General features: G+C 41.1%; 1 protein-coding gene across 1 annotated transcript in view; it reads right to left on the reverse strand.

Moving 5' to 3' along the window:
• The window catches only part of spred1 (sprouty related EVH1 domain containing 1), a 58,116-nt gene extending 44,950 nt beyond the window's left edge, over positions 1–13,166 (reverse strand). Inside the window, exon 1 of the mRNA XM_010878703.4 lies at positions 12,504–13,166. Coding sequence (XP_010877005.1) covers positions 12,504–12,535 — 32 coding nt within the window. The 5' untranslated portion in view covers positions 12,536–13,166. The remainder of the gene's footprint in view (positions 1–12,503) is intronic.
• Positions 13,167–25,107: the final 11,941 nt, after the last annotated feature.

The raw sequence follows: 25,107 nt of genomic DNA on the forward strand, positions 1-25,107 counted from the left end.
CCTATTTGTTTAGTGTACTTGTTGACGTGGGACAACAGACGTTCACCCATTTGGAATAGTCCTACCTTACAAACAAATGATTGGTTTTGCTAAGTCTGTTCCGACCAGATGTGGGTGGCTGGGGAAATAAATTAGGTAATCAACAAGCCTGGGTACAAGGGGGGTCAAACCTGTCTGGACCTGACAAGTGCAGTTATTGAACTGTTGGAAGTTTAGATTATTTAAATGGTATTGCTACCCAGGCTCAGTGAGAGAACATTTCTTACAGTAAAGGTTTGAGGAGTCAGAAGAAGAGAGCGAGGACGAGGAGATGCAGGAGTGCCGCCAACTGGCCAAACAGATCAGAGAGAAGAGGACGTTTTTAAAATAAACAGCATTTTGGATAGCCCTGCTTGTGAATATGTTACGGGATGTGGTAGCCCAATAGTTAATGTTTGGATGCCAGCAAGTGATGGTTCTGAACTGTACTGACAATTATCACATCAGGGCCCTACACAACTAGTCCTAAATCAGGAATGCAAACAGTTGTGTGCCAGAAAATGACTTTTGTTGCACGCACAAATACGCAAAACATCAGTGCCACACAATGTATTATACCTAGGGCCATTAATGTTGTTTACCCCACCCCGTCACACTAGTTCCCATTATTGTTCTTCTACTCATTAGAACACACAATTTATCATCCAACTGTTCACCACATAACAGAATAGGCTACTGACAACTTACTCCCAAAAGTTAAGACCCCAAAAATAATTCCTCAACAGGGACACCAGGAAATGATTCATTAAAAATAGGTTGGAATTACAATGATTAGACACACTGTATCCTACCTGAATCCAACCGATCCTTATTGCTAATCTTTGAACATCTGTTGTGCAAGTAGCTCTTCCGTTCTTCCTGTGCTCTCCTAATGTGTGCATTTGTTAGCTAGCAGGACTACCCTGCCCCCAAAAATCATCTAATTAGTGTGAAACACTAATTACATTACGGTTTGAAAGTACATTACGGTTTGTTAATACATTAACTTATCAAGATATTTAGTCAAAATAACATGCACCTTGCTACATCTGAAATGCAACCTAAGTATTACGGTTAGAATAGTGGGTGGCTTTTGGCAGAAGACAAGCGTTCAGTGATGCGGAGCTGTTTAAATCCAGGTCTGCGTCACAGTATTCCACTGACCTATGAGTTTTGGTGGATGGCTGGCTGGCTTTACTTAATATGCCTGCCCTTACTAACCTCCAACAACTGACAACAGATTCTAGCTTACTGAAATAGACAGCAGTGTACCCCCCTTTCAAAAATGACCTGCTGCACCCCTGAACCTCTTTTGATTGTGACAGATAGTCTGAGATTAACTTTTTGAAGAGATAAGATCACTATGTTGTTGAAGCAGCTCGGCCATTTGAATGAAGCGATCATGTGACTGTTGTTCCGGGAAACTAACCAAGTGAATGAATGTTGAGCACTGCCAAAGAATAGGCCATGTTTAATCTCATGGACAGATTCTCAGGCACAGATTAACTGGCAAGAATCTGCCAGACACATTTTGAGCAGCAATAGTTCCTGGTTTTGGGATGAACATTTGCTATTTGTTTGAATCAGAATTGGGCGAAGACCGTGCTTAAACAAGGTTAGAGATTTTAAGCGTACCATAAAAGTGAATAAAAAGGGGGGAGGAGACACCGTTTCCTTTTTCGCACAACAGTAATCACACTGGTTAAGGGCATTCCCCCGAGAAGCAATACAGGAAATAAACACAAATTTGTTTTTTACTTTCTGGTAATCGAGATAGGCCATTTTAAGTGTTTCCTCTTTTTGTGCAACAAGCAGAACATGTTAAACATGGTGGTATGCATTTCAAATTCTTTGAAGGAAAAGGAGTTAATTAGCTATACAATAGTTGATCAATGTACAGCTGTGATCTTTTGATTGCCCACTGCGTAACTTAAAACCATTCTATAAAAAAATAGAAGCATATTTTTCACACTTGACCTGTCGAAACTAAGCACTCGTCTGTGTGGTTTATTGACGCCATTTGAAGTACATGCGCCTCCACCAAATCTAAAAAAATTCTCACGAGCATCAGACAGTGCATGCTTCCAGCTACCATCTAATCATTGCATTGATAACACCACGTTTAGCCAGTACTGGCATAAAAGTGAAACCTACCACGTTATTTGGATACTTATTTTCAGCATGCTTCTAATGTTTCCAGATATAGTGCATGCATAGGATTATTAACTCATTGATGCCACCAGGCTTGCCTGTATTCAACCAGTAAACATTACCTAAATGCTGCAAACAGAACATCAATTAGATCTATTAGGTATTTGTATAAAATAGCAGCAGAAGGCTATATTTATCTACATTATTTTATACTGATGTGATTTTAAACCAAACAGACTTTATAGGCCCTTCTTTAGAGTAGTTTATTCATCTTTATTTGACCAAGCATAATAACAGCAAATGTAGTTTGGTACTCTCATGTACAATAAAGTTTCACAGAGATGAGGCACATCCTGGATCGTTCATGTTCATTGACGGGGTAACTCGAAAAGTAACTAATAGTTATATAGACAGGCTGTTCAACAGCATTTCTCAATGTTCATCAAGTTATTTTCAAAAAAACAGTTCAGAGTTAGCTAAATTAACACCAAACTGTATAATAACTAGGGATGTAACAGTACAAGGTATGTTATCGAACCATTCGGTATGCCGCTTACGGTTCAATACACACACGTGAACCGTAGAGTTACGATATGCCAGTCATTTTCCTATAATTTCCAAAACATTCTTATTGCGCTGCAGATTACACATGAATTGTAGATTCAGATTCACAGAAACAGATGCATAGCTTACGAACAGGTAAGGCAGGAAACTGCATGGGGACTCAGGTTGTCAGCTGACTAACATTACTCGACTACAACATCTCAAAATGTGACAATCGCAGGGACCCCAACCCGCTCCCCCTTAAACAACCAATGGACAATCTGGAATGACATCTCAGTAGGAAACCTCCTTAACGGCTCCCCACAGGGTATCTACAGGTCTCAGCAAATTAAATGCAGAAAATACGTAAGGACACCAATTTGACTGAAGTACCCACTGTTGTCAGAGCAGTAAGCCTACTGCTAACAACAACGTTACTGGCTGCACTTCGTAGGTCTGTCATATGTGATTGGAGGCTTTTCGCAGTGTTTTTGGGCAATTTTCCCATGTGTGTCACACTTCATACGAGATTCCACAGATTTAATTCCCATAAATCAGTTTGAAAGACTCCTTGCAAACATGAAAAGGAACCAGGCAAGCCAAGTTCAGCCAGCCTGCGATTAGAATGAATGAATGGTGTTGCCCTCGCTGGAATCAAACTGGAGTCCCCTATCTGTCAGACTGTGTCTTTAACAACTACACCACTCAGCTCTGTGTGTGCAGTATCGGTATACTTCTCCATTGTAAAACCAATTAGTTGAAATATGGCAATGACATTTCATTACAATCACTCAATGGCTGGTTTGTTTCTTTAGAAAACAATGACGGTTGAACAGCCAACCACTACTCTATGTGAAGTACTATGTACAGTTAGGTCCGGATTTTTTCATAATTTTGGCTCTGTAAGCCACCACAATGGATTTTAAATGAAACAACCAAGATGCAACTGAAAATGCAACCAGAAAAGGAACCAGGCAAGCCTATTTCAGCCGGCCCGCAATTAGAAGTTGATAAATATTGTTGCCCACACTGGAACCCGGGTCTCCCTCGTGAGAGGCAGTGTCCTTAACCACTACGCCACGGTGCAAAATGTTTGCCCTTGTCAGTATAGCAACTCAACATTAGATAATTCTGTCAGGCATTAACATCACGCCAAGTTTGAATATTTTGCTATTAAGCATTGTGTTAAACTTATTAAGTATGCCTCCACCACAAATAGCATCTATAAAATGTATAACTTTTGCTACTGGCCGTTTTAAAAGCTTATTAGCCAGTAATAGGCTTAGTAGTATCTGCTAACTTACTACTTGGAATAGTCATAAGAATTGAGCAATTGCTAGCGTGACTGAAGATGAACTATGCACTGCCAAAACTATTTTATTTCATGGCACAAAAACTTAAATTTTTCTTTTATTCGTGAATGACATTGATACGATAACTATTTAAAATAGGTGAGGATAACTGACTTTTTCGTCAAGTGAAAAGATGAGAGAATCATGGAAACCCATACTCTTTTACTCTCCAAGGTGTTTTGATCTAGCCTATATAACCCCAAAAATCATGCACGGATGCATACTTCGAAAATCCACTAGAAATAATTGCCATTTTATCATAAACAGTTCTATTTTAGGCTTACTATAACGTAGCTACTGGTGGTTGTACCCAGCGAAGGGTGTGTCTATCTGGAACAAATCCTAATGCATAATTTGTTTTGACTGTGACGAGATTCGAACGTCAGTCAGTCAGTGACATTCGCTCTTCTTGGGAGGCTCTGCTTACCTGGTCCGGCAAACATATTTTATGAAACATTTAGGAATTGTAACCATTTTCACACACATTCCCCTTATTTCAGGGGCTCAAATGTAATTGGACAAATTAACACATTCTTAAATAAAATGTTCATTTTTAATACTTTGTCGAGAATCCTTTCCAGGCAATGACTGCTTGAAGTCAGGCAATGACTGCTTGAAGTCTGGAATGCATGGACATCAACAAACGCCGGGTTTCCTCCTTTGTAATGCTTTGCCAGAACTTCACTGCAACTGCCTTCAGTTATTGTTTGTTTGTGGGTCTTCCTGCCTTAAGTTGTCTTCAGCAAGTGAAATGCATGCTCGATTGGATGGAGATCAGATGATTGACTCGACCAGAATATTCAATTCTGGTCGAGTCAATATTCAATTCAGAATATTGCCTTAAAAAAAACCTGGGTGATTGTTTTGGGTCATTGTCCATCTGTAAAGTGAATTGCCATCCAACCAACTTTGCTGAATTTGGTTGAATCTGATCAAACAATATATCCCTACACACTTCAGAATTCATCCAGCTGCTTCTGTCTTCTGTCACAACATCAATAAAGTGACCCAGTGCCATTGAAAGACATGCATGCCCACGCCATTACACTGCCTCCGCCGCATTTTACAGATGATTTACAGATGCCTTCTCCATACTTTTGTCTTCCCATCATTCTGGTACAGGTTGATCTTAGTTTCATCTGTCCAAAAATGCTGTTCCAGAACTGGGCTGGTTTTTAGATGTCTAATCTGGCCTTTCTCAGGGTTCCCACTCTAAGTCAATTGTCAAATTCCCTGACTTTTCCCTGACATTCACAGACTAAAAAGCTGAATTTCCATGACCTATAATGAATGGAAAAAAAAGCAGCCTTTGTGCAGAACACTGAACAGACAAAAACCAGCCCACACATTTATAAACCCATCAATTTGCAAGCTTTATTTACTAGTTCACAGATGCTTTCAGTACAAAACTAAGTTTTCACTGCTTAAACATACACCGATCGGCCATAACATTATGACCACTGACAGGTGAAGTGAATAACACTGATAATCTCATTATCATGGCACCTGTCAGTGGGTGGGACATATTAGGCAGCAAGTGATCATTCTATCCACAAAGTTGAAGTGTTGGAAGCAGGAAAAACAGGAAGCGTAAGGATCAGTTTGAATTTGAGGGCCAAATTGTGATGGCTAGATGACTGGGTCAGAGCATCTCCAAACTGCAGCCCTTGTGGGGTGTTCCCGGTCTGCAGTGGTCAGTACCTATCAAAAGCTGTCCAAGGAAGGAAAAGCGGTAAACTGACAAAAGGGTTATGGGCAGCCAAAGCTCATAAATGCACAAGGGGAGCAAAGGCTGGCCCGTGTGGTCCGATCCAACAGACAAGCTACTGTAGCTCAAATTGCTGAAAAAGTTCATGCTGGTACTGATAGAAAGGTGTCAGAACACACAGTGGATCGCAGTAAATTGCGTATGTGTCTACAATGGGCATGTGAGCATCCGTGAGCACCACGGAGCAATGGAAGAAGGTGGCCTGGTCTGATGAATCACGTTTTCTATTACATCACGTGGATGGCCGGGTGTGTCTGTGTCGCTTACCTGGATAACACTTGGCACCAGGATGACCTATGGGAAGAAGGCAAGCCGGCGGAGGCAGTGTGATGCTTTGGGCAATGTTCTGCTGTGAAACCTTTGGCCTGCCACTCATGTGGATGTTACTTTGACATGTACCACCTACATAAGCATTGTTGCAGATCATGGGCACCCTTTCATGGCAACGGTATTCCCTGATGGCATTGGCCTCTTTCAGTAGGATAATGCGCCCTGCCACAAAGCAAAAATGGTTCAGGAATGGTTTGAGGAACACAACAATGAGTTTAAGTTGTTGACTAGGCCTCCAAATTCCCCACATCTCATTCCAATCGAGCATCTGTGGGATGTGCTGGACAAACAAGTCCAATCCATGGAGACCCCACCTCGCAACTTACACAATCTGCTGCTAACATCTTGGTGCCAGATACCACAGCACACCTTCAGAGGTCTAGTGGAGTCCATGCCTCGATGGGTCAGGGCTGTTTTGGCGGCAAAAGGGGGACCTACACAATATTAGGCAGGTGGTCATAATGTTATGGCTGATCAGTGTAATGCACAATTATGACCATCATTAAGATGATAATCCTGTCTGCTTCATGTGGGTAGCATGCTTCTTACTGTTTGCATGGCTGCAAAGGGCTCCCTCTCACATATTTTATAGATCGATAGCAGTTTTACAAACTTTACATTTATTTTGCTATAATTTACTTTTAACACATAGTCTTTGAAGTCATCATTATATAGCCAAAGCTCTTGCAATGTACATTTTCCTGGCATGTTTGCCTTCATTAGCACGTTCAGGAGACAGCATATCTTAAGTGATTGCCAGTTGACGAGCGGGAAGGGGATAAATGGATGCTGAAAAATGAAGTAGCCAAACCATAACAACACACAATACAGGAAATGCGTGTAATAACCTGATAAAGAAGAATACTGCATGGAAAACACATTTTGATAAATGGCAACTAAAATGTAATCATGCCACAAAATTCCCTGATATTCCATAAAAAATTCTAAAATCCCCTGACTTTCCATGTCCAGAATATACTTTTTAAAATTCCATGATATTCCAGAAATTCCATGGCTAGTAGGAACCCTGTTTTCTATTCTTGAGGCTTATGAATGGGTTGCACCTTGTGGGGAACCCTCTGTATTTGCTATTGTGAAGTCTTCTCTTCATGGTACACTTGGATAATTACATGCCTACCAACTGGAGTGTGTTCTTCACTTGGCTGGATGTTGTGAAGGGGTTTTCCTCTACCAAGGATAGGTTCATATGATCATCCACCGCTTGTCTTCTGTGGATGTCCAGGCCTTTTTGTGTTGCAGAGCTCACCAGTGCGTTCTTTTTTCTGAGAATGTACCAAACTGTTGATTTGGCCACTCCTAATATTCCTGCTCTCTCTGATGTTTTAGTTTTTTTTATGGATGTCCTGTTTCACTTGCATTGAGAGTTCCTTCAACCACACGTTGTGGGTTCATTGCAACAGCTTCCAAATGCCACACCAGGAAGCCCATATTCATTATTCAACTGTAACTTTAATATATTTTGGTAAACAGACAAAATAAAAACTTGCCAGGTTCCAATTATTTCTGAAATCGAATGCAATGTTTTGTCCGTGGCGAGGATCAAACACTGGTCGCCTGCATGGCAGTCCGCGTGTCTAACCACTAGGCTATTTAACAGTGGGTAGTCAGTCAATCAGTCACTCAGTAAGAGACATTTGGTTTTCTTTGCCGGCAAAAACATAGTGGGCTTGGTTTTCTTTCCCTTCAACAGATTTCAACCACAAAGGAAAGTTGCTGTTGTCCAACAACTTCTGATTGAATTTGCACTTTCCCATGGTACCTGCGGGACATTTAACAGCCAATGCCCACTATGTAGCTAGCTAAATTACCTAGCTCTCTACCCCATGAGTAACCATGCTGGGAGAAAAGCAGCCAACCGTCACAGGTGTCTTGCTGACATCTAACATTCTGACTGAAATCGTGGTTTGTCACTGCACACGACCAGAGCTAAAATGTGTTGACAAACCACACATTTTTTGCATCACCTCCAGACCTTTCAAAGGCGAAATAGAAAATGTATGACTTTAAGGCATTTTATTTAAGATAAATTGATTTAACACTTTTTAAGGAACCGTGGACATCCTGGCCCCATGAAGAGAGGGGAAACTAAAAACAAATAGGCCTATTCTCTCAGCTCCAAAAAAACAATGGCGAGCATTAGCAAGACCGAGAGAAGCTAATTTTAAGAGCCGTGTGAGAACATTTTGGATTCAGGTTTCAATACGATGACGAGGGTAAGATGATGATAAACATAGTACAGTCTGCAAGCTTTGCCACGGTCGGCTACTCAAGTGGAAATAAATCTAACATGATGACGTAATTCATACCAAAACCGTACTGTTACACACAAACAGCGATGCATACCAAACCGTGGGCCCACTTAACCGTTGCATCCCTAGTAATAATGTATGGTTAGTTCAAGCCTGTAAGTATTACTGTACAGCTAGCTATTAGCAATCCGAACATTGTAACACGGATATGCAGCAGGAAGTGGCCCGAAACATTTTCTAGCCTACAAGCTAACCAGGCTGTAATGATAAACGTTACAGTGCACTGGAACAATATTTCTCATGCTTGCATTGCTAGCTGATGAAAATAGTTAAAACAGCAAACAGTGGAATTACACTGCTAACGTCAAACTAACAGAAGTTAGCAAAAAGCTAGCTTGCACAACTACGCCCACTGTACTATCTACAGCAACTAACAAGCGTATTGCTTAATGCTTAGCTGTTTATATTAGGCAAAACATAGTACACATGCTGACCAAAAATTCTGAGCGAAAGCTTTGGATATGAGTTTATAGAACATTAAAAAGTTTCTGAAATGCTACATTTCATTAGCTATGCAAAGCAGCAGCCTTCTCAGGACTCTGAAGGCATAGCAACAACAACGACAGGCTAGAGGCAGCTGGCTTCGTAAAAGTTGAAAACTTGTTAGCTAGCAGCTACAAACTGAACATAGTAGCTAGCTTTGGTGGAAAACATTTGCCCATCTTGAATTGGCAAGATGTATAATTTGGAATTGTGGTTTCAGCAGGTATTAATGGTCTGAAAGCTACCGCATAGCTATATAAAATGTGTTTAACAACAACGTGATAACCATTCATAGGTACAATTTAAACTGTCAAATGTGGTACCCCAACCGCTGCCTGTCCAGGACTAGCAGACATTTTATTGGATTTAAGTGCACCCAGCCTATGGCTTCAGCTTGGCTATTTTCCAAAGCCCCCAAACACAAGCCCCGCTCCACAACGATTCTAGCATATCATTCCCTCTTCATTATGTCTGAGCCACCCAAAAACATTTTGCCATTAAGCATCAAAACGATGTTTATTAGAAGGAATCACAAAAAAATATAGATTCACTCAAGCTTTATAATTAATCACAGTCAATATTACTGTTGTCTATTTTCGTTGTTATACTATGTTCTTGTTAATTTGACATATATATTAGTCTTGTTATACAGGCCGATACATTACAGATTTGTTGCGTTGTTTTTTCCACCATCCTTGCCTTGACACCACATCATTCATCCCCCTTTCTCAGCTTTCTTCAGCTGTAGGTTACTTGGTGCTTGTGTTCATCCAGTGTCTTCACGTTCATGCATTTATATTGTTAGTGACTTAAATATGTTAGTTGTATATTTTTACACTGTATATTGCATATAAAATTTTGTTGGGGACAGTAGCCTACATACCCTAAATCTAATGTTTGTCTGTCTTGTGAACCTTAATGAAAAAAATCTGTTCTACTAGACGTAATCTGAAACGTTAACAAATGTTATGCAAATTGGATGTAGTTTAGATGATAGGTTTTATTAAAATATTTTGACATGCTTGGGGGTAAAAGAAAACTAGGTTCCACTTGTTTTTCCAATATAACTCATCTCCGCAATGTCAGGACTGGTAAAGTCCTGTATGAAAGGTTGCCAGATCACTGACAGTAAATCGTGAAATCTGCACAAACGCTATATCTTGTATATAACCCTATCTGTAAATTGATCTGCCCAAGTCCATTAAAAATAGCCCAATAGGGAGAGAAACCTACCCATCTGGCAAATTCTCTCCCGCAGGGCTTCTAAAAATGAATGTGTTAACATTCAGAACTCTAGGCTATCATGGCATGCCTGTGACTGCCACTGCACACGTTGTTCAATAAAATTCTAAAGGGATTTGGAGTCAACCGATGAAACTCAACGACAGAAATAAATTGAAAACATCAATGGATTATAGTCCTGCATTCCCATTGACACCATACTGCTACCAGGGTCCGGCATTACCAATGACACCATACTGCTACCAGGGTCCGGCATTACCAATGACATCATAGTGCTACCAGGGTCCTGCATTACCAATGACACCATACTGCTACCAGGGTCCGGCATTACCAATGACATCATAGTGCTACCAGGGTCCTACATTACCAATGACACCATACAGCTATCACAGTAATACATTACCAATGACACCATACTGCTACCAGGGTCCAACATTATCAATGACACCATAGTGTCATAGACGCAACATACACAATAATCCAATAATGCTACCAATTGAAACATTTCAATTAATAACATTGTGTGCAGGTACAGAGAACACAATACTGGGATAGTGTCAAACACTTACAGGCCTATAAATAAATGTAAAAAATATATATTTTGATATGTAACTACATCAATGTTCCCCCCATTAGTAGAGGATCCATTAAACTAAATAAATCCACAGATCTTAGCTCAATCAATGGAGAAATACATAAAATAAGTAATGAGGTCTACATTAGTACCTCACTTTCACAGTACAAATCTAGCCAGACCCAACAATGTAATACACTAGCGTAGCTCAAATGAATCTAAATGGCACAAAAAAAACATATAGGTTCTTTATGTACCTGTTTTCTTTTTGTCATCAGAATCAGTGACTGTAGGTTAGAATAGCTGTGGGGTAATTTCAGGCGGGGCTGTTCGGTTCCCACCATCTCCCTTTACCTTCAATGAATCATGCAATTATCTGATACATTATATCATATTTGCCATCTTATGTGCTGTGTGTTATAAGTGTCTTTAGGGCACTAAAAACAATATGGAAATGTAAGTATATGAATGCTTTTTAACTTTCAATATTAAGAAATATAGACGCCGTTCCATAAAGAGGATTGGAACATTTTGATAAAATCGAATAATCCTTGCATGATATACTTGTTTTTAAAGGAACGGGTGTCTTTCATGTCTACATCCGGATTAAGCTGAACCCAAATGCAGATAAAATCTTTGTGTGATCGATGGTGCGTTGAAGACACTGTACTGTACTGTGAATGGGCACCCAGGTACTTTATGAATGGAAGCGGTCACGTGACCACAGCACCTCCCGAGCAGATATTTCTCACTGACTGTCAACAAGCGCACGCAAGGGATCAGCCCATTAAAACAATACGGACTGACACGGAGAAATAAGATACATGTACAAAATACCTTATTTCTAATTCATAATCACAATAACGGATTTCTGGCGGCAACATATCAGCATTCCGAACGCAATACATCATTTTATTTTATTTTTTTTATGAATGGAGCTTGTAATATGCAAATGACTGTGATTGAGAAAAAAAAATATGGCGTCTTCTGCTTTTGGAGTCTGACAATGCAGAAGCCAGTTAACAGCCACATTTTCATTGAAATTTCATAATATTCAGATGTACATTTTTCTTCAAAATCCTCAATACTTATTTATCAGGATTTTATTGTAACTCCGTCAGACGACGTGAGTAACGTAGTCAAATGTCAAGAAAACACAATCGTATATATTTTTTTAAATCTTAGCCATGACAAATTAATTATAAAACAGGCAGGCCTAAGCATTAGGTCTCGTTAAATGCCTGTAACAATTAATTTGGTTATTTGACACTGTGATAACAGCTTGCTATATATTACAAAGATGAAAATCAATATTATTCACGCGCATTCCAGTAACAAATAATGAAAATAGATATTGACTAAACAATTATATAATATTTTTTGAATTAATTGGGACTATAGAGTGGATTGTAGCCAATCTTCTACACGGTTGTCCAAATTACATGTTACACCTGTCTTTGGCATAATACAACAAGGCAATTAAATCAACACCCAAAACATTCTGTCGTTGTTATAATAGCAAACAAAACAAAAGAATCAGTATTAATGGTGATCTCTTTAATATTTATAAATATATGAGTTCAGATATTGATATTTGTAGACCAAGCGGAACAGTGAAATTAAGAATCCTGCAAATCATTGCAGTCAATTTTAGATACATGAAGGACATCGTTTCAGTCTAGACAGAATATGGGGTAAATAAATGTACTCACTCGTCGTTTGGATTTGTCGAATCTTCGCTCATTTTTTCTCACGGGGATCCAAATCCTGACAATAGCATCAAGGACGCAGTGACGGCGGGGAAATAAACCGCAAATATCACCATTTTCATTCGCATAAAACCCCCCAGATATTGGAAAAAAATGTGAATGGTCTTACAACGTTACATGCATAACTGAGCCCTCTTCGGAAAACCAAGTAGCCTACAGTAGCTAGCTGTAACTAAATTGCGAGAAGGAATGACAACCGATGATTCATTTCATCTTCCCTGGAAGTAAAATCCAACCACAACAAAATGCAGAGATGCATCATTATCATCGGCAACGAGAATTCCAATGCGTTCAGATGCTACAAAGTGTACTGAATAAACCAGACATTTGGCACGTTATTTGTGGTTAGCTATCGAGCATTCCCTCGCCAACTTCAGGTCCAGGACAACACTTGAAAAGCGCTGCAGCGTTGCTCCGTGAATGTGTCGATGTAGGTTGAATTACAGTCTCCACAGCTGGAAAAAATACACTAACAAATTTCAGTTATGATTTTGAAACAGAAATAAAAAAAACTGTCACTTATATTTTCCCGAATAAGTTGGTGGACATCTGCTTCAATCGAACTCCATTTTTCAACTCGGGTAATGAACATCGGAAAACTGGGCGGAAGCGTCGACCCTCAGCTCTAAAAGGAAATCCCTCCGCCTGGCCTAAAAAATATATGATGATTTTTCAAATGAGTATGACCTATCAATACTATTCCATACATATACCCGAAATAAATGTAATTATTTCTAATGTTAAAATATGCCTCTGACATTTTCTAATACATAATAAGGATAATTTATACCCAAAGTAAACCTAAAGTAGTCCCTGCACTTCCCAAAAGAAGTTTCCCTTCAATCACGCATTGATACACAGAAAACGGACGCGTCTGTGTGGTAGCACGCAAAGTAGAAAATTATCTGTAGGGACGATTGTGTGCGATATCAACGACATTAATATCATGTGTCTCGTGTTTTGGGTTGCATTTTATGCGATAAGTATCACGAAAACAACCGATGTAATAATGTAAGACTACTGGTATAAAATTGAGATTTTATAGATATTATAGACATGAGCCGAATACACGGTGCAGCACGTGGAATTACATCAGATTTCCCTTCATTTTTCAAATAGAAGAGAAAGAAAGCTCCAGGATTGTATTTTTCAGTCTGCTTCACAGTAATTGGCCAAATGCTTAATTTCAAGCATAGGTCTGAGGTGTGAATTATAATGAATATAATTTTTATTATTGCAATGTTATGATGTATCTTTGACATCATAAATAACGACTGTATCTGCAGTGACCTCTTGACTAGGGCTGGCAATTGAACCTACTTTACAATTGTATCCGTGTAACCTACGTATGTGCCAGTACTACAACATGTTTTACAATTCGCACAATTTAATATTCTATGTATTGCAAATTGATACTATGATTTTGTTGTGATTTGATCTTCCAAACATTGCGTTACATGTCTGCTGCAGAAGGACAATGCGAGAAGTGTATGACATTTTTTTTAATATTCAGGTTCTTCATTTAAAATGATGATAAATCTATGAATGAAAATACCTGGAGCCATACCTCTGTACTTAGTAACTTGACAAAATTGACATTTAAGGCAAACCATCTGAAAAGGATTGACGTACTGTCTCATGGTAGAATACTGTAGCTCGTCTCATCAGGTAACCTGGCACAAGTTAGCCCTATGGCTACATTACCAGATGGCAGTGATTATTTCCTTTAACACATTCCTCAAAAGTCTATCAAAGAATAAAACCTTTTTCTACACAAACCAATGGCATTTATAAAAAAGTTAACTCAGTCAGCAGTGGGATAAAATCAAGCCTTGAATTTTGAGTTTTAGATGTAGCCACAGACAGCTAGCCCCCGAAAGTAAGATTCTGAAGTATATGGACATAATTTGTAAGATTGAATTTTGCCTTCTTTCTTTCAATTTTGTCATTGATGAATCATATTAGTACAGTTGTCTCTGTTCCCAAATGTAGAATATGTTTTTAAACTGAGTGGACCATTTCCTAAAGTTTCTAAAATGTGCAATGTATTTAAGGAGTACAGGAGGAATGAGTTATTGCACACTCATATCACAAAGTAGGTGTTTCCTTACAGAAACCTGCTAGAATGCACCAAAATTGCCCAATAGGATCTCACTAGGTCATGCTTGACTTGGCCCAGCTACATTCATAAGTTCTGACCACTCTGCTTCACTAGCCTATCATTGGAAATGACATCTTCTGGATTGTCTTGGTTAAGTAAAAAAAAAGCCCTTTGCTGGCCGAGTTGACCCATTTTAGGAAATGCCACTGGTTTGTGGAGAATGTGTTTTTGGTCTTTGAGTGGCCGATGAGAAATGTTTTAATGGAAATAATCATTGCCATCTGGTGATGTTAGCATAGGACTAATGTGTGCCAGGTTATCTGATGAAGCCAGATACAATATAACATTCTCTCACCTGACACTTAACATTTTAATTATCTGATCCAATGCAGCAGTCTTTCTTGGTCTACCAGGTCATTTGCAATTGCCAGGCTTGCCTAATGTTTCAGCTAGGACTGATATTATCTGATTTATCTGGCTCATGATGGGAGCTTGTCACTTCTTTTTGTTCTCATGTTGTCAGACGTCAGCAATAGACTCCAAATGCAAATACAAAGCCTAGAATTAGGAATAAACTTTGACAGCTCTTTTGTGCATACTAGCCTAACAAGATTCAGATTTGAAGGCAAATGTCCAGATACTTTTGGCACCCTCAAATGTGGGGACTTTGTAGAAAACATGATGTCATTTCTAAATGGTCAGCCAATAAGGACAAAATTGCCCTCAGATTAAAAGAAGAAGTCTGTACTTTAAACCCATAGTCACTGAACATTTTTAAAGCCAGAGCTAAAAAAAGGGTCAATTTCACTGTAGTTTTGGAGTTCACTGTATATGGTTTTTTATGCAAATATGTTGCAATATCAAGTACTTAACATGTGCTTCACACTACATAAATAAAATCCACATTTTACTAAACAGTGTATTGAGATTTATAATTTTCTCTCAAATTTCTAGCATTTGAAAGTTAAAGTACAGGCAACAGTAATTATAATCATTGCATTTTCTGACTGGTTAAAGAATTGTTTGACATTTAGGAGCATGTAACTGCATCGGGTTGGCTAATCACATGAAGTGCCAGGACTCCAGCCAGTTTTTCACAAAATCGTATTTTTTTTATATATATATATATATATATATATATATATAAATGGTAATTATAACAGACAACAATATCCTTTCTTTTTAAATTGAAATTATTATTTGGATTTACGTAATCATTTTATTCAATTATTTAACCCCTTCTCCGCCACAGCTTTAGATTTGCGCATTGGTCAACGCCAGACTCATTGAGCCTTGGATATACAGTAGCTGAAACCGTCTGAAGTCGTCAGTGGCAGTTGTCCTGTCACATAAACAATTGCTGTGACCAAATGGTTGGAGCTACAAACTCATAAGTAACTCCATTTACATCAGGACAGTCACTCACAAATAAATTCCTTAAAAATCACCAGTTGGAGCTTAAAATAAAAACATGTTCTATATTCAGTAGTCTCTGGAACAAGGAGGTTTGTTTTAGTTTTGCTCCGGGACACACACAGGCTGATCTATAATGGTAAGGATAAATACTGTACATGTTGGGAGAATGGACAATAAGGGTAAAAACATTTTTTTTGTTCCCAAACAATAACATAAATACAAATCTAATTCTTATTTTCCCATCTTTTGGATAGAAAATATGCAAACAGTAAATAATCAACAAAACACATTTTATGGAAAACTAAATTATAGGCACAATAACCCAAGGCACTTTCCTTGTCGTATCATATCATTATATATCCAAGGCTCATAATTTTTTTGGGGAAAGCTACATAGGTCCTACAACTCTTTATCAAACTTTTAATGTATCTGTAAAATTCATATAAAACAACTGTATATGTTAACTTTGCACTCACAGAATTTAGTCTTGGCCTGGTATGTATAAGGTCTGGAGATTGCTAACACAACTAAACTGGAATTCTTCAGACTAGGCAATGATTTTCCACTCCTCAGTTTTCCAGTTTCAGTGATCGCAAGCCCTCTTGAGCTTCTCAATCTATGTTTTAGAAGATAAGGGTGGAACCCATTGTGCTTGATGTCTGCCTGCTAGCTTGCACAATTCTTTCCATTCGACCTCTCAAATTAACAAAGTGTTTTTGCCCACAGGCCACTGACCGGAGGTTTTTTATTTGTCACACCATTCTTGGTAAAACCCTAGACACTGTTGTGCATGACAAGCCAGGGGAGGGCAGCCATTTCTGACGTGCTGGAACAGACATGCCTTGGACCAACGATCATGCCATCCTCAAAGTCCCCTTAGGCCACTTGTTCAGTTTAAAAACTGCCAGTATCTTGTATGTTTGATCTCATTCATGTGTTTGTGTGATGAAGACAAAAACAAAAGCCATTTCAATTGATAAATCACATTAAGTGCAGGCCCATATGATATGCATTCATTATTCACTACCAGACTAGTGGAAGATGTTTCGAATGCCATAAACAACCAATGGGATGGTTATATAAGACTTGAATGCTATTGGATTTCTTTCCTGTATGGAATGGAAAGAGATGAGACTAAATTATTCTGCTCGGTTGTCATAGTGACAGTATGTTGTGTGAGAAGTTTCTTTGTATTTCACTGGCTCTCTACTACTACAGCTTTTGCCACAGCCTTATTTAACAGCTGTACAAAACAGCCTGATACATTGCTCTAATGAGATGCATTTGGTTAACACATAACGGCACTCAGGTGTTTGAAATGATTTCCTGACCGTTATGACAGCTAATGTCAGCTAATTATCATCTGTTGTTCCTGGGCTAGGATCACACACTGGTTTGATATTGGGGTTGGGGTCACTGCAGATTGTTTTGGAACAAGGTTGAGTTGAAAAGTTCCTTTTCCAACAACATAGTGCAATAAAAATGAACACTTACAGTATTACATCCATGTTGATAGGTTCATAAAATTATAATGCACTTTTATATAATCAAATGTCCTCATGCTTATGCATTGGTCCACAAGCTCAAATAATGTACCCCTTGTTTAAATTGAGGAGAAAAACAATAACCATCTTTTCCTACTAGCATGCCTTTATCCTTTGGAGTATTCAGAGTTCAGGAAGTCTGTTTGCTCATCTCACAAATATGGAATGCTTAGTGCATTTCCTGTGTTTTTCATACACAACACAGTGTGCAGAGCATAAGGGGAACAGGATGTTTAGCCACAGAATCCTTCATTTAAAAGCAACTCCTGGATGCTGTGCATGCCCATTTTCCTTTTCTGGGTGCTTTACATTTTGATAATGAACTGCAAACTTGGGCCGGTGGGCCAGCCTCTCACCATTTTGATTTCCAGCCAATGAGCATTAGCCCTTGCTCTTTGATTGACAGCAAGTAAGATACTCACACAACGCTGCACATTATAATTTTTTTTAAGGAATGTTAAGGAAAATAGGAAGTTGAGGATTATGCAACGAACATAAAACCAGCTTAAGGACCCACTGTGGACAATAAAAGAAGATGAACCTGTACAAGGATAAATATATCCAAAGCTGTGTTGTATTCAAAGCAGCAGCACTAATCTAGATGTTATTTATGACCTCAATCACGTTAAGACTTCAAACTCAGGTGAAAACCAGCAATAAGCAGCAGAGTGATCCATACTAAACAGACCTCATTCACTTGAAGAAATGCAAAGACCAATCTTGGTTTGAAAATGTTTGAGTACAGGATGTAAGTGTTGAGAATCAGAAATTTCATAATATGTGAAGACTACCTACAGCTTGTGAGAAGGGGTAGGCAACTACATTCTGCAAACCCTGCTTCCAATCCCTGACATAGACACTGAAGATGACCCTCATGAATGACCATGTTGAAGACACAAATATAAGGATCTTATACCTTTTTGTGTCCCTCACTTCGTTCTCCATCTTGTTAAATTGGGTTACACCACACCAGGTTGGGTGTTCTTTAAATTCTTGTTGATGTTGTGGATTCCTGTTTACCACAGCATACCTGTGGCAGAGGAACTCTGTTTTCCTCAGCCCATTCATAAATCGAGAAATTTCCCCTTTATTTTTTTTCATCTAGCCAGACAATGTACTAGCCTTGCCTACGGGCAGGGGCTGGGCCCAACTCAACAGAGGGATTTGAACAAGAGGTGCTGTTTAAAGGGCTGCCAGCTGAAAACAACAATGCATACCTATGATTAGTGTGGGTCTGGCCTGGGAAGCCTGTGGCTGTCAGGCATGATAATTGCTGGGTAGCGAGCGGAAAAGGTGTAACTGCTCTAAGGACAGGAAGTGCTAGGGTACTATCTATGTAGGTACACCTATACGGGTCTGGCTCTAGGACTGCTTTATACCAGAACATGCAAAACTGGTTTAGACATAGACAACATTGTGTGGAAATATTTTGAGGTATATTAGTAGTAATGTGACTATGAGTCCATGTGTTGTACCTGTTATGGGCCTGTGCAGGGAATGGGACAGTTGCAGGATCTGAATACATGGAATGGGGCAATTCCACAAAAATGTAATTTTACTGACATTTTTCACAATGTATGCCAGGCAAAAAGGTTTCATAAATGTTATGAGCACTTTTTCCCAAAACACTGCTTATAATTTAGAAAATAACCTATTTGTGTTATTGAAGTATAGTTAGTTAAGTGGACACACACCTGGTAATGTGAGAGCGGTAACACAAGTTAACACAATGTACAATATAGCACTGCAAAGCACAGAACAGTGAAATTCAGTAACAGTAATATCCAGTACTGTGCTTGAGTAAAGCACATGCATTATACTATGAACTAGGTGGTTTGTAGCTTGAATACTGATTACCTGTAAGCCATGTTATATGAGACTGTATACCACATATGGTGTTGAATGTGGGCTGTATGTAGTACCTCTACATTATGTTTGTGCCATTAAGTGTCATATAGTGTACCACCCCTTCCGCCCGACCTTATTCCTTTATTATGGTATTACCAACTCTAGTGTGCTATACTACACACTGTATTGAACTCTAGCTAGCTTACTCTGAGTATAGTGCTGTACTCTAGTGAACATTATTTAACTTTACCATTTACTGTGCTTTACTGTACTCTTCTGTGCACTACTGTATTTTAGTGAGCTGTGATTTCCACATTTGTAAGACATAGTAATCTACAGTATGATTAGTTAAGACTTAGTCCAACCTATGCCATATCTGAACCATTTATGTACAGTATCTCACATTTTTGCAAATATTTGATCTTTTCATGTGACATCACTGAAGAAATGACACTTTGCTACAATGTTAAGTAGTGAGTGTATAGCTTGTATAACAGTGCAAATTTGCTGTCCCCTCAAAATAACTCAACACACAGCCATTAATGTCTAAACTGATGGTAACAAAAGTAATTATACCCCTAAGTGAAAACGTCCAAATTGGGCCCAATTAGCCATTTTCCCTCCCCGGTGTCATGTGACTCAATTGGTGTTACAAGGTCTCAGGTGTGAATGGGGAGCAGGTGGGTTAAATTTGGTGTTATCACTCTCACACTCCCTCATACTGGTCACTGGAACTTCAACATGGCACCTCATGGCAAAGAACTCTATGAGGATCTGAAAAAACGAATTATTGCTCTACATAAAGATGGCCTAGGCTATAAGAAGATTGCCAAGACCCTGAAACTGAGCTTCAGCACGGTGGCCAAGACCATACAACAGTTTGACAGGACAGGTTCCACTCAGAACAGGCCTCGCCACAGTCAACAAAAGAAGTTGAGCGCACGTGCTCCAGCGGTTGTCTTTGGGAAATAGACGTATGAGTGCTGCCAGCATTGCTGCAGAGGTTTGATGGGGTTGGGGTGTCAGCCTGCTAGTGCTCAGACAATACGCTGTACACTGCATCAAAATGGTCTGCATGGCTGTCGTCCCACGAAGGAAGCCTCTTCTAAAGATGATGCACAAGAAAGCCCGCAAACAGTTTGCTGATCACAAGCAGACTAAGGACATGGATTACTGGAACCAAGATACCAAGATATCAAGATAAACTTATTTGGTTCAGATGGTGTCAAACGTGTGTGGCAGCTACCAGGTGAGGAGTACAATGACAAGTGTGTCTTGCCTGCAGTCAAGCCTGGTGGTGGGAGTGTCATGTTCTGGGGCTGCATGAGTGCTGCCGGCACTAGGGAGCTACAGTTCATTGAGGGAACCATGAATGCCAAAATGTACTGTGACATACTGACGCAAAGCATGATCCCCTCCCTTCAGAGACTGGGCCACAGGGCAGTATTCCAACATGATAACAACCCCAAACACACCTCCAAGGCAACCCCTGCCTTGCTAAAGAAGCTGAGTGTAAAGGTGATGGACCGGCCAAGCATGTCTCCAGACCTAAACCCTATTGAGCATCTGCGGGGCATCCTCAAATGGAAGGTGGCAACCTATGAAGCTCTGGTGAACTCCATGCCCAAAAGGCTTAAGACTGTGCTGGAAAATAATAGTGGCCACACATAATATTGACACTTTGGGCCCAATTTGGACATTTTCACTTAGGGGTGTACTCACTTTTGTTGTCAGTGGTTTAGACATTAATGGCTGTGAGTTGTGTTATTTTGTTGTGTTAAATTTACGCTGTTATACAAGCTGTACACTCACTACTTTACATTATAGCAAAGTGTCATTTCTTCCGTGTTGTCACATGAAAAGATCTAATCAGAAATTTGCAAAAATGTGAGGGGGGTACTCATTTTTGTGAGATACTGTATGTCTATATTTGGACCACATCAAGGCAAGCCCAGACAGCTAAAAAAGTCAAGTTGAAATGTTAGCCAATTCACACCATACTAAAAGCCAAAACTGACATAACCACAGCCTCAATGTCAATATCAATATTAAAAAACTGTTGGTTCTGAGTGTGTAGGGGTCAGATTGTGTTCACACTACCTTTTACCACCAGCAGCAGTGTTTCTAATATCCTATCGACATTACCTCAAATCTGATAATTTGACCATGCCCTGAATTATGCAGCCTTTTTATGTAGGAAAGATACGTGAATGGTATTGGGGTAAACAAGCCTATACAATCTATTGGTTTGGGTTTAGGGTGAATCTAGCGTTAATCCAATGGTGTTTTTTTCCCCCCACTGTAACCTGAAAGTCCCGACGCAGGATGCTCACTGGTGTGAACCAATCTCCTTTAACAGACTAGCTTGTAGACCGAAATGTGAAAATCAACTCTGGCAAAACTCCAAGACAATTATGTCATATATTTTTTGTTTGATTTCAAACAGTATAACTACAAAAATGTATGTAAAAATTTGCAAGAATTATGTTTTATTCATAGCCAGAACATATAATAAGCAGTTATTAAGCCTGTGCTTCATTAGCTACTATAGAAGAATATTCGGCAAAGTAAACCAACAAGTCTATACACTGCCTAGCTAGCTAATAATAAATGGTCGTACATGGTTTTAGTAATCCAAGAAATAGTAGCCCATACTACAAGGATGGCACCAATAAGTCCTTTATGCTGGCACAATTCCAGAACAACAGAGTTACATTCATTCCCTTAACTACAAATGTGAACACAAAACTTTGTTACATTACACTTTTTTATTCATGCCTAGAAAATATTACTAAGTTGTTATTAAGACAATGCTATGGTAGAATGTCAAGCCAACAAGGGTCTAGATGCAAAGATAAATGTTCTGCGGTTGCAAAAGCTGACTAGTATTTGTCATGGAAATATTATCACCATCCCTTTTGTATGAGTTGTGGGTTTAGCTAATGTTAGCAAGAATAGCAAATCATGCTAGATTTTGTGATATCATCAAACTTACTATCCATCCATCCATCTTCTTCCGCTTATCCGGGGCCGGGTCGCGGGGGCAGCAGTCTAAGCAGGGATGCCCAGACTTCCCTCTCCCCAGACACTTCCTCTAGCTCTTCCGGGGGGACACCGAGGCGTTCCCAGGCCAGCCGGGAGACATAGTCCCTCCAGCGTGTCCTAGGTCTTCCCCGGGGTCTCTTCCCGGTGGGACGGGACCGGAACACCTTCCCAGGAAGGCGTTCCGGAGGCATCCGAAAAAGATGCCCAAGCCACCTCAGCTGACCCCTCTCGATGTGGAGGAGCAGCGGCTCTACTCTGAGCTCCTCCCGGGTGACCGAGCTTCTCACCCTATCTCTAAGGGATCGCCCGGCCACCCTGCGGAGAAAGCTCATTTCGGCCGCCTGTATCCGGGATCTTGTCCTTTCGGTCATGACCCAAAGCTCATGACCATAGGTGAGAGTAGGAACGTAGATAGACTGGTAAATCGAGAGCTTTGCCTTGCGGCTCAGCTCTTTCTTCACCACGACAGACCGATACATCGACTGCATTACTGCAGAAGCTGCACCGATCCGTCTGTCAATCTCCCGTTCCATCCTTCCCTCACTCGTGAACAAGACCCCTAGATACTTAAACTCCTCCACTTGAGGCAGGCACTCTCCACCAACCTGAAGTGGGCAAGCCACCCTTTTCCGACTGAGGACCATGGCCTCGGATTTGGAGGTACTGATTTTCATCCCCACCGCTTCACACTCGGCTGCAAACCGTCCCAGTGCATGCTGAAGGTCCTGGTTAGAAGGGGCCAACACGACAACATCATCTGCAAAGAGCAGAGACGAAATTGTGTGGTCCCCAAACCTGACACCCTCCGGCCCCTGGCTGCGCCTAGAAATTCTGTCCATAAAAATTACGAACAGAACCGGTGACAAAGGGCAGCCCTGCCGGAGTCCAACATGCACTGGGAACAAGTCTGACTTACTGCCGGCAATGCGGACCAAGCTCCTGCTTCGGTTGTACAGGGACCTGACAGCCCTTAGCAAAGGACCCAGGACCCCATATTCCCCAAGCACCCTCCACAAGATGCCGCGAGGGACACAGTCGAATGCTTTCTCCAAATCCACAAAACACATGTGGATTGGTTGGGCAAACTCCCATGAACCCTCCAACACCCCGTAGAGGGTATAGAGCTGGTCCAGTGTTCCACGGCCCGGACGAAAACCACACTGTTCCTCCTGAATCCGAGGTTCTACTATCGGCCGTATTCTCCTCTCCAGAACCCTGGCATAGACTTTCCCGGGGAGGCTGAGAAGTGTGATCCCCCTATAGTTGGAACATACCCTCCGGTCCCCCTTCTTAAAAAGAGGGACCACCACCCCGGTCTGCCATCCCAGAGGCACTGTCCCCGACCGCCACGCGATGTTGCACAGGCGTGTCAACCAAGACAGCCCCACAACATCCAGAGACTTGAGGTACTCAGGGCGGATCTCATCCACCCCCGGTGCCTTGCCACCGAGGAGTTTCTTGACCACCTCTGTGACTTCAGCCCGGGTGATGGACGAGTCCACCTCTGAGCCCTCATCCTCTGCTTCCTCAATGGAAGACGTGTCAGCGGGATTGAGGAGATCCTCGAAGTACTCCTTCCACCGCCCGACGACATCCTCAGTTGAGGTCAACAGCTGCCCACCTCTACTGTAAACAGCGTTGGTAGGGCACTGTTTCCCTCTCCTGAGGCGCCGGATGGTTTGCCAGAATCTCTTCGAGGCCAGCCGATAGTCCTTCTCCATGGCCTCACCGAACTCCTCCCAGGCCCGAGTTTTTGCCTCCACAACCACCCGGGCTGCAGCCCGCTTGGCCTGTCGGTACCCGTCAGCTGCCTCAGGAGTCCCACAAGCCAACCAGGCCTGATAGGACTCCTTCTTCAGCTTGACGGCATCCCTTACTTCCGGTTTCCACCACCGGGTTCGGGGATTGCCGCCTCGACAGGCACCGGAGACCTTATGGCCACAGCTCTGAGCGGCCGCTTCAACAATGGCGGTGGAGAACATGGTCCACTCGGACTCAATATCTCCAACCTCCCTCGGGATCCAGTCGAAACTCTGCCGGAGGTGGGAGTTAAAGATCTCTCTGACAGGAGACTCGGCCAGACGTTCCCAGCAGACCCTTACAGTACGCTTGGGCCTGCCGAGTCTGTCCAGCTTCCTCCCCCGCCATCGGATCCAACTCACCACCAGGTGGTGATCAGTTGACAGCTCCGCCCCTCTCTTCACCCGAGTGTCCAAGACATACGGCCGCAGGTCAGATGAGACGACAACAAAGTCGATCATCGACCTGCGGCCTAGGGTGTCCTGGTGCCACGTGCACTGATGGACACCCTTATGCTTGAACATGGTGTTCGTTATGGACAAACTGTGACTAGCACAGAAGTCCAATAATTGAACACCACTCGGGTTCAGATCCGGGGGGCCGTTCCTCCCAATCACGCCCCTCCAGGTGTCACTGTCGTTGCCCACGTGGGCGTTGAAGTCCCCCAGTAGAACAATAGAGTCCCCAGTCGGAGCACTTTCCAGCACCCCTCCCAGAGACTCCAAGAAGGTCGGGTACTCTGCACTGCCGTTCGGCCCGTAGGCACAAACAACAGTGAGAGACCTATCCCCGA

The sequence above is a fragment of the Esox lucius genome, chromosome 15 (assembly GCF_011004845.1).
Source record: "Esox lucius isolate fEsoLuc1 chromosome 15, fEsoLuc1.pri, whole genome shotgun sequence".
NCBI lineage: Eukaryota > Metazoa > Chordata > Actinopteri > Esociformes > Esocidae > Esox > Esox lucius.